The 15,870-nt window shown below is 48.4% G+C and overlaps 1 protein-coding gene across 1 annotated transcript in view; it reads right to left on the bottom strand.

The window, feature by feature from the left end:
• The window catches only part of Gpr107 (G protein-coupled receptor 107), a 62,606-nt gene that overhangs the window by 29,659 nt on the left and 17,077 nt on the right, over nt 1–15,870 (bottom strand). The window contains exons 5-13 of the mRNA XM_041674417.1: nt 14,758–14,897; nt 11,893–11,927; nt 10,076–10,132; nt 9,852–9,956; nt 9,351–9,484; nt 5,174–5,249; nt 3,933–4,006; nt 3,191–3,308; nt 86–216 (exon numbers count right to left, since the gene is read on the bottom strand). Of these exons, the coding sequence (XP_041530351.1) occupies nt 86–216; nt 3,191–3,308; nt 3,933–4,006; nt 5,174–5,249; nt 9,351–9,484; nt 9,852–9,956; nt 10,076–10,132; nt 11,893–11,927; nt 14,758–14,897 (870 nt within the window). The remainder of the gene's footprint in view (nt 1–85; nt 217–3,190; nt 3,309–3,932; nt 4,007–5,173; nt 5,250–9,350; nt 9,485–9,851; nt 9,957–10,075; nt 10,133–11,892; nt 11,928–14,757; nt 14,898–15,870) is intronic.

Below are 15,870 nucleotides of genomic sequence, written 5' to 3'. Positions count from 1 at the left end.
GGGGCAGTCTGGGGTCCACAGGGTCATCTTTTCAGACATCCATGTGAGTCTGGCCGCACGCGTGCTGCCTTTCTAAGTCACTTACCACACCACTGGGAAGAGGATGGCCCCGCAGCACAGCAAGTCAACCAGGAAGAGAGAGTCCTTCCACAAGCCATACTCGGTCGTGCCTTCCTCGGTAGACTCTATGATGATGTAGGCCACATTTGCCAGCACCTACAACAGAAGACGCCAAGTCATAAGTGGCTATGACAGTGGCCCAAAGCGGGAAGCCCCCTGTGGCTGCAGGGCTACTGTCACCCATAAGCCCCTTGAGAGCCTTGCCTCTCAGCTCGCCAACCCCTGAACCTCTCAGGCCTGTGACAGGTTCTAACCGCTGCTTGACTTCCAAAGTGGGCACAGCTTCCTCCTGGTCCTCTGCTGGGCTACAGAAACCTGAGCCTTCTCATACAGTAGTTTGACTCCCTTGTACTGCCATGGTGAAGAAATTATGTTAAGAGAGATACCCAAGGAACCTCAGCTGTTTCTCCTCTGTTCCATCAGGTCTGCCCAGTCCAGGACACAGACTCAGTGAAGACTACAATATCCCAAACCCCAGCCACCAAGATTGCAACTAGGCCCTAGGTCAAGCCTACCCAATAAAGATACTCCCCAAATCCCTGGCCCTCAGAATGGAGATTTATTACTTGGTGTTGCTTCAAATCATTAAGTCTGGGGTGGTATGTAGCCATGGGTAATGGGAACACTTTGCCTTGGCACCCAAAGCCTCAGGCAGTCCCAAAAGCTACTAAGCAGGTGGCACTTCACATCCCACAGCCAGGATTCCAACCCTCCTCAGGAACAACAATTCTAAGTGGCTGATCCAGAGAAGAGAGGTTGGAGCGGCAGGAAGTGTGGATATGAGAGCTCCACTCCTCACATGGGCTAGCCAGTCTGGCCCTATCCACACAGCCCATCCTGAGGCTCATCTGCCTCATGTCTTGCTTCTATTTCCACAACTGAGGCTTTGCCTTGTGATTTTAGCCCCACCCTTGGGCTCTCAGCAACACTGAAGAGTTTTCAGCTGGCTTAATTAAGAAGCCACTGTGCATCAGGGAAGTTTCTGGTCTGTGATGCTTCCTCCAGAGAACCCACGAGCTGTGATGCAGAGATAATGAGGCATGTTGAGGCTAGAGAGAGCACAGCAGCTAAGATGCTTGCCAAGCAATCGTGAGGATCAGAAGTTGGATCCCAGCACCCATTTAACAAGCCAGGGGTCCTGAACACACTGTAACCCCAGCTTAGAGTGGGACGGAGACAGGACAATTGTTGGGCTTGCTGGTTTCTAGCCTAGTCTATAAACGCAACCCAGTTCACACAGACTGCATGAAAGGCAGTGTGGAGCCACGCCCCACAATCCTCTTCAACACCACTTTACTCACTCCTGCTACAGGTAAGGGTTAGGGCGGGGTTCAGCAGAGTGTTTGCCTTGCCTGTTCAAGGTCCTGGGTTGCACACCACGTGCCACGACAAAAAACAAAGGAAAAAGCAAAGAAACTCTCTGGTATTCCTCATCGCAAAAGGAAGCTGCTTAGACCTTGGTCAGGACCTTCCCAGACCAGTCCCATTGTCTAAACACTAACTTCCTTATCTTTAGTTTCAAACATCCTTATTTCCTTGGGGTGATATTCAACGTGGCCTGCGTGTTCACCTTTAGGAGTCAGCAGAACAGAGGGTTCTTCATCACACCCAGCTCAAGTCGGGGGAGGAGTCAACGGACAAAACAGCCTGAATCTGCCAGAGGAGCGTGAACATCCCAGAGTGCAAGGAGAACTCAGGCTCTGCCATGACATGTAGGCCCATATTTCTACATGGTGTGACAGGCAAGCTTTTGGGCCATGGTTAGTATCCGAAGCAGGCACGTACCCTTCCAGACAGGCTGTGGCTCCCCTAACAAAAGCTCAGGATACGCTGCTCCTTTGCTTTGTAATTATGTATATGCCTAAAAAGAGGTGTCGATTTCAAGCTAGTGACAGTGCTATAGACGTGACTGTAGTCCTGCTACCCCAAAAACAGAATGTTAATGAACTTCCACCTCAGTTTACCTTGGGGGATAAAAGGTGTTTGGATAATAAATATGAGTGATCTTCAGGATCTGAATGAACCCTAAGACTCCCTTCCGACACTGCTGTGTGAAATGTGTCTCAATTATTCCCGCGCCTCCACGCTGGTTCAGAGAGAGAAAAATAGTTTATGTTGGGGCATCGGACCCCAACAATGACACACCCACCAAACCATGGCAGGGCACGGAACCCCATCTGCCTGGAGCTGGCCCTGGTAATCTGGTCACTAGCAGACCTTAGCCTGCCTGGTTCCTCTGACAACAGTGTCACAGTTATCTGTGACCACATTCCTTTTCTTAAACAACCCGTCAAGCTCCATCTCCATTACAAGACCCTTCTAGACCATTCTGAATGTTAACTTTCTCCCTGAAAACCTACAGCAACTGGTTTAAGCCACAGGTCTGGTGCTAACCCACGCTTCTCCCTGCTTGCTGAATGCTACCAAGCAGCCAATCAACCCCCAGAGATGACCCGGACCTGGAAATTTCCCTCTTCCTTCCTCTCCTGCCAATCACATCTATGCTATGGTCTTAAACAAGAGGAGCTGACCTCACCAAAGGCATGGCTGTGACCAGGCAGTTAGGAAGAGGTACCTGGCCGTGTTGCCCTCAGTTCCAGTCTCTGCTTCCTTCCATGGACTGCTGGTGTAAGGCAAACCACAGGTCCTCCAAACACAGGGTAAGTTAAAAAATGTCAGCCCTATGGGGTTGACCACCATGCAGGGTATGTCCACCCTGTAGGAAAACTCTCTGAAGCTACTCAGTTCTGCAACACTGGAGGGCACCCGAGCCCACTCAGGAAGAGAACCCTTCTGCTACAGGAAGCAGAAGGCATGAGAGCATTTGTTCCTCATTTCTCTGCAGGTCTCTACCACAATCGAGGATGCTCTCTGTCTGAAGACGAGGAGCCACCAGGACTTCCAGCACATACCTGATGCCTAGGTCTGTCAGTCAGAAAGGGAGCCCCTATCTGCAGTCTGCAATGGTAAAAGCTCAGGACTCCAACCGAGCTGACTCCCTCAGACAGGTCTGGAGCTGAGTCCTGTCCAAAGCCAGGGAGGACTGACAAGTCAGCCACAGTTCTAGTACCTGCAGCGGAATGACGATCATGAAGATCTTCTTGTCTTTATCAGACAAGATGTGCTTGATGAAGGCCCAGCCAGTGCCGATGAGAGCGATGGTGATGAACAGCAGCGCCCCCTTCAGACTGGAAGACAGAACATTTCACGAATATGACCAGGCCCCACAGACTCCAGTCCTGTCGGTCACTCTGTCAACACATTCCATGGTTCCACACACCCCCAATCTCTTCTTCTTTTCTTTAAGATTTATTTGTTACATATATGAGTGCTCTGTTTGTATGTATGTATGCACGCCTGTAGTTCAGAAGAAGGCATCGGATTCCATTATAGATGGTTGTGAGCCACCATGTGGTGGCTGGGAATTGAACTCAGGACCTCTGGATGAGCAGCCAGTGCTCTTAACCACTGAGCCATCTCTCTAGCCACCCCATTTCTTTTTATTTATTTATTTTTTTTTTGAGACAAGATCTTACATAATCAAAGCTAGCTCAAACTTTTAACTCAAAATGCAGTCAAAGATGATCTTGAACAAGTCCCCTGCCTATCTCCACCTTCTGAGTCTAGGGTCATGGGTGTGCACCACTACACCTGAGTTCTACAGTGCTGGGAATGGAGCAGAGGGAGTCATTCATGCCTGGCAAGCACTCTACCAACGGAGCCACATCCCCAGTTCTAGCCTGTAAACATCTTTGGAAACCCTTTCGTGGTGCATACACTAGCGCCACTGTCTTGTGGGCCTGCATACTTACAGATGAGTTATGTAGTACACAACAGCCCAGCCTTCAATCGGGAAGCCCTGCGAGGAGATGTAGTGATAGTCGATCTGAAATCAAACAGCTGTGTTTCAGAAAGGCTGTGCCATGCACCTCAGTGCAGGGTGAATCAATACATGACTCCAGGAAACCTTGGGATGGGGACTGGGTTGTGCCCGCCCACCCCACCGTCTAATACCTCCACTGCCAAGTCACCAGCAAATACACCAGTGTTCTAACACACTTAACTGAGAAAAGTTGACAGAGGCTTAAAAGACCCTAACACTCGGCCCAGGTCACTCTCTTCATTTACATTGGCAAATGTTCTCACTCCCCAGTCAAACACGCTGTCTCGAAGTCCTACTGACTTCAACAATCTCCAAGTTTAGACACTTGGGACCGCCAAGCATTGGAGCTTATAAGGAAGACTCCAGCAGGACTGGGAGAGCTGGCCATGGCAGACAGCCCTCATTTTCTAAATGGCATCTAGATTTTAAAGTGGCTTAGGGCCCTCCCAAGAATCTGTTAACTTATATCCAAAGGGGTAATTACCCAAAGTAACTGTCATGCCCTGTTGTTTTAACTGGGAGTATTTTTGCTTTCTTCTATGATTCCATTTTCAAGTGTAGCAGGAGAGCCAACCACATGCACTTTATACATACCTTGCGGACCCAAAATCAGGGAAACCGTGATCTTGGCTCCACAGGCAAGCTCATTTTGATGTGCACTAGTTCTCAGTTCTTGGGTTCCTGACCATTGTAAGATTTGTTTTTTTTTTTCTCCAAAAAGTTTACTGATACTGAACTTCACTGGCAGGAATACAAGGATGCTGAGTAAAATGAGGGGAGTCCAGCAACGACCCAGCAGGGAGCACAGTGTCTCCAGATGACAGGAACATGCGGGATGTGTGTTTGATGTGCACAGAGACCTACATTTGTAATCTCAGCACTCAGCAGGTTAAGCCAGGAGAATCATGAGTTCGAGGCCAGCCTGGACTACAGAGTGAGATGGTCTCAAAAACAGTAAGAACAAAAGCCAGTGTTCTGGAGAGACTGTGGCCTGTAAGTAGGTCAGGAGGCTGAGTTCACTGGCCCCATGGCCAGTTCTCTGCACAAGGGACTCTATGAGAAACACATTCTTTCCCTCGTCTCCCACCTTTCCTCTGCCTTCTAACTTATTTTCCCAATCAGGTATGCACATCCTTCACTTCATAAATGACCCCAAAGGCTAATACATACTGCATGGAACACCAACGAAAGAGACTTGGTGAAAGGAAGGGCCGCCATCAACCAGTGAATTTTAAACACATCATTCCTATAAAAAGAGAGAAGAAAGAATTAGAAAATTCCACTTCCCAAAGGCAGCCACAGGCACTTTTTTTTTTTGAGACAGGATCTCTCTGTATATAGTCCTGGCTGTCCTGGAACTCACTATGTAGACCAGGCTGTCCTGGAACTCACAGAGATCTGCCTCCCTCTGCCTTCCAAGTGCTGGGAATAAAGGTGTGTGCCACCATGCCCAGCTTCATCAGATACATTTCTAAGCAAGCAGCAAGTACAACCTGAGCAAACCACAAACATGAAGTCATTTTTGTTTCTTTCTACAAAGTAGTTTTTGCCAGTAGGAACGGCCTCAGATGAGTCTGTGGTGATTTAAGTGAGAAGGGTCCCTATAGGTTCATAAGGTTGAATACTTGGTCCCTAGTTGGTAAACTGGGAAGGATGAAGAGGTGTGTGTGGCCTTGTTGGTGGATGTGAGTTCTCAGCTGCTGCTCTGGCACCATGCCTGCAGCTGCCCTGCTCTCCACCATGACGGGCATGGACTCACCCTTGGAAACTGCCACCCTCAAGTAAACTCTCCCTCTGTAAGTTGCCTTGGTCATGGTGTCTTATCACAACATTTCCAACACAGTCTAATGCAGTTGACTGGGAGCTACACTACAGACAGGCAGGATGGCTGCTGAGGCGTGCTAGGATAGGCATCTAACACAGCCTACCACCTTGCTCCCTGGAAACCACACCGAGTCAGTCACACAGGAATAAGGAGGGCAGTCCCAGAGACAATGTAAAATCCCAAGGAAGACAAAAAATGAGATATAACAGCAAATGTCTGAGCCCAACACAGAAAGTCTGGGAGGTGGCCATGGTAACAGGTGAGGAGAAATTGCCATCATCATGCCCTTCTTTCCCACTTACCAGCCCAGTGGATAAAGTCCCCACCCACATCTCCCCTCACAGGTTCCAGGCCACCCTTGGGCTCTGGGCATTAGACTCTTCCTCCTGTGTCTACCCCCACCCCCGCAGGTAGGAACTCCTGGCTGTTTTGGAGAAAAATAAAACTCTCAAAATATACAAAAACTTGAGTAAGAGTCTAGGCCATGTGTACACTCTCTCACATCAAGACATTGGCAGCAGCCAGACTGGTGAATATCACATGGAATAGGAACAGTGTATTTGCCACCATGAGGGGTAAACCAGTGTAGCAGACAAGAGAGTGCACAAGGAAGATCCACACATGCATAGAAGCTTGATGGAAGAGAAAGTGATCCAACTCGATGGGAAAGGGCACACTGTTATGTGATTGTGGTGGCAGAAAATCACCTGGAACTACACGCAGAAGAAAGTAAAGCTGGATTCACTGCCCACTTATCCAGAGGGATTCTAGAATAGCTCAGCCCTGAATGAAACACACCCAAAGGGTCCCTTAGATCCAAGAAGCACTACTGTAAAGACAAAATTAGACAGTGGGGCTCCATCACAATCAAAACCTTCATTCAATAACACACACTGCTGACAAGCCAAGTGACCAGAATCACCAGAGACAAAACCTGCATATGGAGCTAGGGAAAGGGTCGGTCTAGAACACATAAGAGTTTTGTTCATGCAAAGCAGCCAGACAATAAGAAAATCCAACAGAAAAATATGCAAACAATATAGGCCTGCAATGATAGTCCCTAGCAAGAACATTTGGAGACACGGGAAGTAAGGCCCAGCAGTTACACACACCAGACTGGCACAGATCAAGAGGTCAGCTGTGGAAAGAGGATGCTGACAGGGCTCAGGCTCCCCTGACAAAAGTGGAAAATGGTGCAGCCACATGGTGGGCAATCCAACAACAACGCAACTCAGCCAGAGCAGGCCACAACCCTGTGGGTCTCCACTCGGGACTGTTCCTCAGAGGACAAGTCCCAAGGAGATCTCAGAGAGTAGGAGAGCAGATTATCCAGCACTGTCTGGGCAGCAGGGACAGCAGCAGCAGCCTGGATGCAGCCCTGTCTCTAAAGACTGCAGTGCATGACAAGGCAGCCCATGAGACTCTGGATGCAGACACAGCAGAACAGCTGATGGAAAAGGCAACACCGAATTTATACAGCTGCCTCTGCAGACAACACTTTCGGTACATTCCTTACAAATGTCCCAAAGTGTATAGTCAGCATATTGGGGTTACTTTCCATGGTTGGGGAAAAGTGGGTAAGGGACAGGAAGTAAGGGGGACGGTTACTTGGGAGAGGAGCATGCACACAGCGACGATGAGACCACACCACACCATAGGCTGACGCACACGGGGCTTCTGGGCTCATTTCCTGGGTACTTTCCTGTTCTAGAGACCACTTACTTGAAGGTCAAAAAGGAAGTCAAGGCCAGAGCAGCCTGGGGGCGGGGGGGAATGTTAGCCAGAGTGCAACACTGCCCACTGTGAAAGGCCACTCTCACATCCTGTCAATGAAAGGCTCTGAAACCATGGCAACCTGGGCCTGCCACTGACTCGGCCCTGATGACCTTCATCTCTGAAATGGCACAGCTCTACCTCAACAAGCCTAGGACGGCCGCCAACCTCTAAACACGGAAAATCATAAGTTGCCTGCCTCTGCCAGCCCAGCCCTCCTCGCTCACACTCGGGTGCACGGCATGGTAACCCAGAAAGGAGAGGCAGGCACCAGCAGGCGGCCCTGGCCTCCAGCCCCAGTGCAGTCAGGCTGGCTCTCACATCTACTCTCTGGGCCTCAGTACACTTATGTGACAAAGATGTCTCATTCTTTCCAGGTCTATGAAGGTAACAAGTGTCTGTCCTAAAACTCCTGGCAGCCCTGGGGGGTCACATGACTAAGTGAAATACAAACTTCCAACCTACGGACATCCACATGCTATGACATGGAGATGGTTTAAGTTGCATCTTTTTGATGTGTACACATCCACACAAAGTTAAAAGTGTAACTGGCACAAAATAGGTCAGCCCCACTTAACCACAGATTTAAAACCATAGCCACTATTTTATCCAAGTGAGCCAAGACAATGACATTGCCACTGCTGAACAAAGGGAAACGAAACACAAGGAATTACAGGCAAGTAAGGGGTCTAGAAGCACCTCATTTGCATAGCATCCTGATGGGACAAAGACACAGAGCAGAGCTAAGGACATAAGAGGACCCGCAGAAAGAAGGGCAATCATTACTGCCCCAGTTTTGTAGATGAAGAAAGAGACACAGTGAAGAGAGCTGGACAGGAAGCCACAAGCCAAGTGTGTGCTGGGGGAGAGCCTCAGTGCACACATACAGGTCAGAGGACAACTTGCCGGAGTCAGTTTTCTTTTTCTACCACACAGAACCAGGGGACTGAACTCAAGTCATCATTAGGCTAGGCAGCATTTAAGTCATCTTGCCAACATGCAGATCCTTTTAGAAGGGCCACATCCAAGACTCGGAGTGCCTGTTAAAAGGCACTCAAGACTTCCACCCCGTGCTCCAGGAAGGGGGGTCTGTGCACCTAATTACCATGTGAGTTTTGGGTAACACGGTGTATCAGACCTGCACACACTAAGTCTAGGGGCCTTTTAATGCTTCACATTATTTTGTTCTAAGATTTCTGGGCAGGAAGACATAGAATCCATACCCACGTAGCCACTCCCCTCAAAAACAGAGAACAGAAAGTCAGAGCCTCGGGGCTTTAGGACAAAGGTTCTGGTGAAAGACAGATAGACTCTCAAGGGTTTTTTCCGGGGCTCAAGCTCCAGGCAGACAACAGAAAGTCCAGGGAGGCTTTGGGCTGAAACCTGCAGAGCTGGAGGCTGTATGCTTCCACTTAGGCAGTGGCATCCTCACTCACTCCTCTCAAGACGGATCGCCTGGAAAGGCACGACCCAACATACTCCCTGTGAAGCTCCCTGGGCTAGTGTCTCTGCTAGACAACACTAGGCCAGTGCATCGTGTTTGCTTGTGTGTTTACACTAATATTTGGATAAGCTTTCTAAACAAAACACTAAGAGTCAGTCAACAGTGCCGTAGGCAGTGCCTCTCACTAGCCTCTAGGTCTCGGGGAAGATACTCTGGAAGATGGCAGGGCTGTTCAGTGCTATCTCCCCAGGGGCAGAATCCAGCAGCCTGAAACATACAGCTCTCCACACACACAGAGCACTTACCTTCGCTTCCGAAGGATATGAATCCAGATGGTCCCAGAAAGGAAGAAGAACAAGGCCATGGAAACGTACAGTTTGGGGAGAGGAATCTCCCCAGCAGAGAGGAAGCTGTCAGGGTTCTTCTCAGTGATGACAATCTGCAGCCAGCGGAAGATGGATCCCTCTTAGACAACACACACTCATAGCTGCCTCACTGAAGCTTGAGGGCATGTGTGCCAGCGGGTATCAAGCAAGCTGCTTGTTACCCCATCCAACGCTACACTTTCTTCTTCACGAGTCCTCTGCAGGAGCACCCTACCCACTGCAGGGTGCTGACAAGCCCCACTTTCTCAAAGTGGCATTTACATGCCCTCAATGGCCAAGGGGGAACAAAGCCTGCTTCAGCCCAGCGCCAAGACCAAAGCAAACAAAACAAAAAACCTCCCCAGAATCCACCCTGTTCTTCCGGAGAAGCAGATGTCTCACACTGATAGCACCCTTGTGAATGCCCCATGAGGTACTCACATTCAGGCTGAATGACACCTGCTCAGTAGGCTTGTTGCTTGGGCATTTGTGGAAGTAAAGACTGTATAGGCCTTCTTGGTCATCAGTGCTGATGTTAAAAAAGAACTGGAAGTGAAGAATAAAGAGATGCTCACAGCCTCGGTCACAGCTCCCAGACTCAGAAATAAGTTAGGGACCTCAGCACATAGAAATGGGAGTAAACTTTACTCCAAGGTGACACATACCTGAAACGAAACTGCCCCATCATTCTTATGAATTGAGACGGATGTCTCTGCTGTTGCCTAAAAGACACAACAATCTGCTTCAGGCCAAAAGTGACAGAAAAGAAGCTTAAGAAGATCAAAGCTAGTTGGGGGCTGAGAGCTCAATGATTAAGACCACTGCATATTTTCTGCAAAGGTCCTGGGCTCAATTCCCAGAACACAGCATCTCACAACTGACTACAATTCCAATCCTAGAGGATCTGATGCCCTGTTTTGGCCTCTATGGGCATTACATGTATATAATACAGCTTGTGCAGGACCAAGGATGCTTGCTGCCCTGGGCAGAGCAGAAGGTCCCACCTGGAATCTGCTCCAGACTTGAAATACCAGAGCACTGTCTTCTGCACAAGCCAAGAGACTGACAGCAAGCCATGGAAAGAAACCAGCTACACACACATAGGAGCAGGAAAAACTCTGATGGTTGTGCTGAACAAAGGCAAAGGAAGAACACACCGTGTGTGGCTCATTTCCATAAGGCCCCTAAAGCTGCTGTCTACTGCAGCGACTGTTTCCTGGGCACAGGATGAAAAAGGAGCATGAGAAGCCTCTTAGATGGTGAACACATCCACCATCTTGACTGGCAGGTCAAATGTAAAATGTATCCTTTTTTTTTCTTTTTTGGTTTTTCAAGATAGGATTTCTCTGTAGCTTTGGATCCTATCTTGGAACTCACTCTGTAGACCAGGCTGGCCTCGAACTTAACAGAGATTTGTCTGCCTCTGCCTCTCAAGTGCTGGGATTAAAAGTGTACACCACCACTACCTAACAGTCAAATGTATCTAACTGTCACTGTAAATATGGGCAGCTTATTGTCCAATCATGCCTTCACAATAGGTTAGAAGGAAGAAAACAAGCAAGCAAAGCCAGGCCTGGTTATGTGCACCCATGCTTGGGAGGCAGAGGCAGGAGGACCAGGAGTTCAAGGCCAGCCATGGCTATGTAACAAGGTGAAGCCAGCCTGGGCTACAGGAGACCCTGTCTACAAGAAAATAACACAGTACCTTCAATGAAGAATCAGGACATTCCAAAGTAAACCCTTCTCTGCTCTTCTGTTCACTTCTGCGCAGTAACACCTCTCTCACCCCTTCCCTACCAGTCTTCCATCTCCCCAGCCCCACAAACCTTGTTTTACATTACAAAGCTCTAGGCTAGCCCAGACCTCAACCCTGTCTAATCACAGCAGGTCCTTTCTGGGCCTGAGCAGCACCCTGCCGACCCTGCAGTGTTTTCAGAATCATGATATCCAATAAATATCTGATTAAAGGCTCATGACAACTTCCCATGACCTGGATGTCAGTACGCTGTACTGCTGGGGAGTATTATTTTCAGGTGTGTGACTTCTGTTTACCCTGTATTTGTTTAACTCAGTGACGCTATGTTACTATGCCTGTGTAAAACACCTGATGGTCTAATAAAGCGATGAAGGATAGGCGGGGCTGGCAGGTAGAGAGGGTAAATAGGAGAAATGAGGAAGAATGAGGAGAAAAAGAACAAGGAGAGGAGGATGTCAGGGGTCAGCCACCCAGCCAGCCACAGAGTAAGAAGGAATGTACCACCTGTGCTACCCAGGTCTGTCATAGGGTGCACCCCCACAGCTAGGGCTTCCTCTGTGTTGTGCAATCCAGCATTCCATGTAAGTTCAAAATGGTTTCAGTGTGTTGATGCTGTCTCTCTAAACGCAAGCCACAAGTCATTCACACATTCATGCACAGACGCACATTCATGCAAGCACACATACACATCCAGAGAGGCTGAGCAGGAGGGAGGTCCATGCTTACCTTTGAATCCACTGTACTTCTAGCCTTCGAACCATCTAGAAGCACAAAATTTAAAAGCCATCACTACCTAACTCACCTCACACATCAAACATCACAGTATCATTTGACAGGGCTCCAACTAATCTAACATCCCAGCACCAAAACAAACAAATTTCACAGCCTCCACCTCTTTGGGTCCCCACACATAATTACTGGCAGAAGCAGCAGCAAATCAAAGTGGCATACTGCAAATGTTACTGTGTCAATCATTACAGAACCAAGGGAAAGCCTCTGTGTAGATACTGTGAATGGCAGAGATGCCACATGGAACAACTTTGCATACTTTCTAAGTCAGCATGTTTGGAGGCAGTTTAACAAGCACCTGATTGGTGCGGTTGACTTGGACAGAATCTTAGTGTGGCTAGACTGTGTGTGTGCTGGGGATGATACTCGGCTTCTGCATGAGAAGCAGACTCTTCCTGGAGCTGCATCACCAGCCTGGACTTGCGTATGTCTTACTGGCTTCACTTTTTCTTGCTGTTGGTTTTTGGGGTCCCCCCAACAGCAGTGTGTTAAGATTACTAGTGGAGAAAAAAGACATAATTACACAAAGGGGAGGGGTGCTAGAGAGATGGCTCAGAGGGGCTTGAGAGATGGCTCAGAGGTTAAGAGCACTGGCTGCTTCTTTAGTGTTCCTGAGTTCAATTCCCAGCAACCACACAGTGGCTCACAACCATCTGTAATGAGATCTTGTGCCCTCTTCTAGTGTGCAGGCAAACATGCAGACAGAAGACTAATAAGTAAATAAATCTTTAAAAAATAATAATCATAAAAAGAAAGAAAATAAGAAACTAAAACAAACAAACAAACAAAAAAACCAAAAAGCTAACTATGGCTGGGGATGTAGCTCAGTTAGCAAAGTGCTTGCCTAGCATGCACGAGGCCCTAGATCCCTAGCAGCGTATGAAAATGAGTGTGGTAATGCACACCTGTAATCATAGTGCTCTGGGGTGGAGAAGAAGAAGGAATTCAAGGTCATCCTAAGCTACATACAGAAGTCAAGGCTAGCCTGTGCTATGAGATCCTGTCTCAAAAAAAAAAAAAAAAGATCGATAGCTGATTTTTCATGGAACAGAGTGGGCACCTGCCTCACTGGCCTTAGGACAACCCTCCTGGGGAAGGCTGCTGTGGTAGTTCGAACATAACTGGCCTCTGTAATCTCATAGTGAGTGGCACTACTAGGAGGTGTGATTTTGTTGGAGTGTGAATGGCCTTGTTGGAGGAAGTGTGAGTTTGAGTTTTGAAGTTTTCTATGCTCAGGATACCACTCAGGACTTTCGTCAGTTGCCTTCCTGTTGCCTGCAAGCCAAGATGTAGCCAGTGCAATGTCCGCCTGCACGCTGCCCTGCTCCAAACCACAATGATAATGGACTGAACCTCTGAAACTGTAAGCAAGCCACCCCATTTAAATGTTTTCATCTATAAGAGTTGCCACGGTCATGGTGTCTCCTCACAGCAGGAGAACCCCAACTACGACAGTAGTTCAGCCCTATGACAGGAAGAGGGCTTCGTGAGCAAAGGGATCTGCACAAGCAGAGCACAGGTGTGGAACTGTACCTACACTCCAGTTCTTTCTATGATTCTTAATTTGTACCAACTTTTGACAAATCTAGGAAGAAATAAATAACGTAAGTGGCAAATGACCTTGAAAGAATGTATATGAACCATTGGACGGGACTAACACACACACCAACATCTGGAGAGGGGTGCTGCCTCAGGAACAGCATTGAGTAAGGCCCAGGGCACAGCAGGTGGAGGCCAGGAAGCAGGAGCTCAAGGCCTGGTCATGCAAACTCCTCTCCCAAAAACAACAGAAAAGGAAAAACAAAATCCACCATGGTCTCTGCCTTTCCATTTTAGCATTTCCCTCCACTGCACAGGCCTGCTCAGACTAGGCGCAAGTGCTCTTTCTGCCTCAGTCTCCCAAGTACTGGAACTGCAGACGTGCACAGTGCGCAGCACTTTAGATAAACAAACAAACAAAACAACCTGGTATCCCACTGTACTTCTGCCAGTACTTCTACATTCTGATAGATGCTGATCACCCACCTGATCTGGAATGGAGTATCAATATTCTCAAAGACTATTGTATCCTCTGAGCCAGAGAGTCCAGCTCCACTAACTTATCCTAAAGACAGCATTACACACACAAAATAATTTTTCTTTTTAAAAAGATCTGACTTAGATGTATGGTAGTGGCGCACGCCTTTAATCCCAGCACTTGGGAGGCAGAGGCAGGTGGACTTCTGTGAGTTCAAGGCCAGTCTGGTCTACACAGAGAAATGCTATCTCGAAAAACCAAAAGAAAAAAGAAAGACATCTTTGTGTGTGTGTGTCTGTCTGTCTGTCTGTTAGTGTGTATGCGTACCTGTGGAAGCCCTTGGAACTGGGTTACAGGTGTTGTGAACCAACTGATATGTGTGCTGGGAGATGAGCTGCTGAGTCCTCTCTCTACCCACCCCCCCCACACACACACAAAAGGATTTCTATGAATGAAGAATGGAAAGGACAATGTTTCACTTTAGGAAAAAGGCCAAGCTAGTGACAAATCATTAACTAGGACAGGGGGATGGAACAAAGCAAAACCAATGAGCATGCACCAGGCTGGACACATGACTAGGAGTTGTAAGGCACCAATTTCTAGACCAAGAAAACAAGCCTAACCCAGGACAACGCCCAAGGTGCTAAGTGGGAACAGAAGAGAGCTCATTTCTCTCTTCCTTCTTTGGTTACAGTTAATTCTGTGTGGCCCCAAGAACACAATGTTCAGACAATATAGACCAGGCTGCAGTTCATGAAAACAAGATCTCTACAAAGTGGGTTTACCTTGGGCTCTCTGCACCTTGCTGACTTCGGGGACAGAGCTGACGACAGGCTCCTGGCTCTGACCCTGGACTTTCTCGTCCTTGCTGAAGACAATCTTTGGTAACTGGGTGCCAGCTTCTGGTGGGGATCTGACCTTGACTCTACATCCACGGAAGACAGAAAGGAGAGTTGAGATCAGCGCTCCAGCTTTCACTAACGGTTGCTGTGGGCCCAGCTCAAGCTCTCTCTTTTTGTGTGTTTGTTTTTCAAGTATAGTTTCTCTGTGTAGCCCTGGCTGTCCTGGAACTCAGTCTGTAGACCAGGCTGGCCTCAAACTCACAGAAATCTGCCCGCCTCTGCCTCTTGAGAGCTGGGATAAAGACGTGTACCATCACTGTCACAGGGCTCCCTTAAGGATTCTTAATGTGCTCAGAACTGATGAAAGGGAAACAGAAGAAGACAGAGGCTCTATAACACAGTCAACTGACGCCACGTGTGTGAGGAGCTGAGGACACCATTAGTTAATTACTGCACTAAAAGAAATCGCTTCCTTTCCCTTCATTCTGTCTTAAAGATTAATTATGTGTTTGTGTGCATGGGGGGTGTGTGTGTACTATGTGCATACAGGAGCCCGCAGAAGCCAGAAGAGGGAGGGCTTCCAATCCCCTAGAGCTGGACTTAAAAGTAGTTGTGAGCCACTGTGTGAATGCTGAGAACCACACCCACGACACTGCCTGGGGAATGAACACCCAGGATGGGAGAGCAGAGATCAAAGGCATGAGCCCCTGATGTGAGCAAGTTGCCACTGACCTGCCCTTTCCTGAGCCTCCTGCCACCTAGGGACTTCAGGTGGGTGGGTCCATCCCTGCTCTCATTCCTTCTGCCAGGCTCAGTCAGGTCTTTCTCTCCAGATGCCAAATACATGGTAACCTAGGAAACTGCTGCCTTCCTGACAGATGATAGCAGAGGTGAGCAGGAGGATGTCTGCTGTGAGGCCCAGAGGAGCTCTGTGGCAAGTGCCTTCTTTTTAAAGATGTCTCCTCACTGGTCTTTTCTACCTCTGACATTGTTCATCTCTAACTTGTCCACTCTGGGCTGCTATCGGCTAGATCTGAAACAATCCAGACACAGATT

The sequence above is a fragment of the Microtus oregoni genome, unplaced genomic scaffold (assembly GCF_018167655.1).
Source record: "Microtus oregoni isolate MIOR12 unplaced genomic scaffold, Mior012 000025F_ref0000491, whole genome shotgun sequence".
NCBI classification, from domain to species: domain Eukaryota; kingdom Metazoa; phylum Chordata; class Mammalia; order Rodentia; family Cricetidae; genus Microtus; species Microtus oregoni.
Note: the sequence above shows the minus strand (reverse complement) of the source record. Positions and strands in the feature narration are given on the sequence as shown.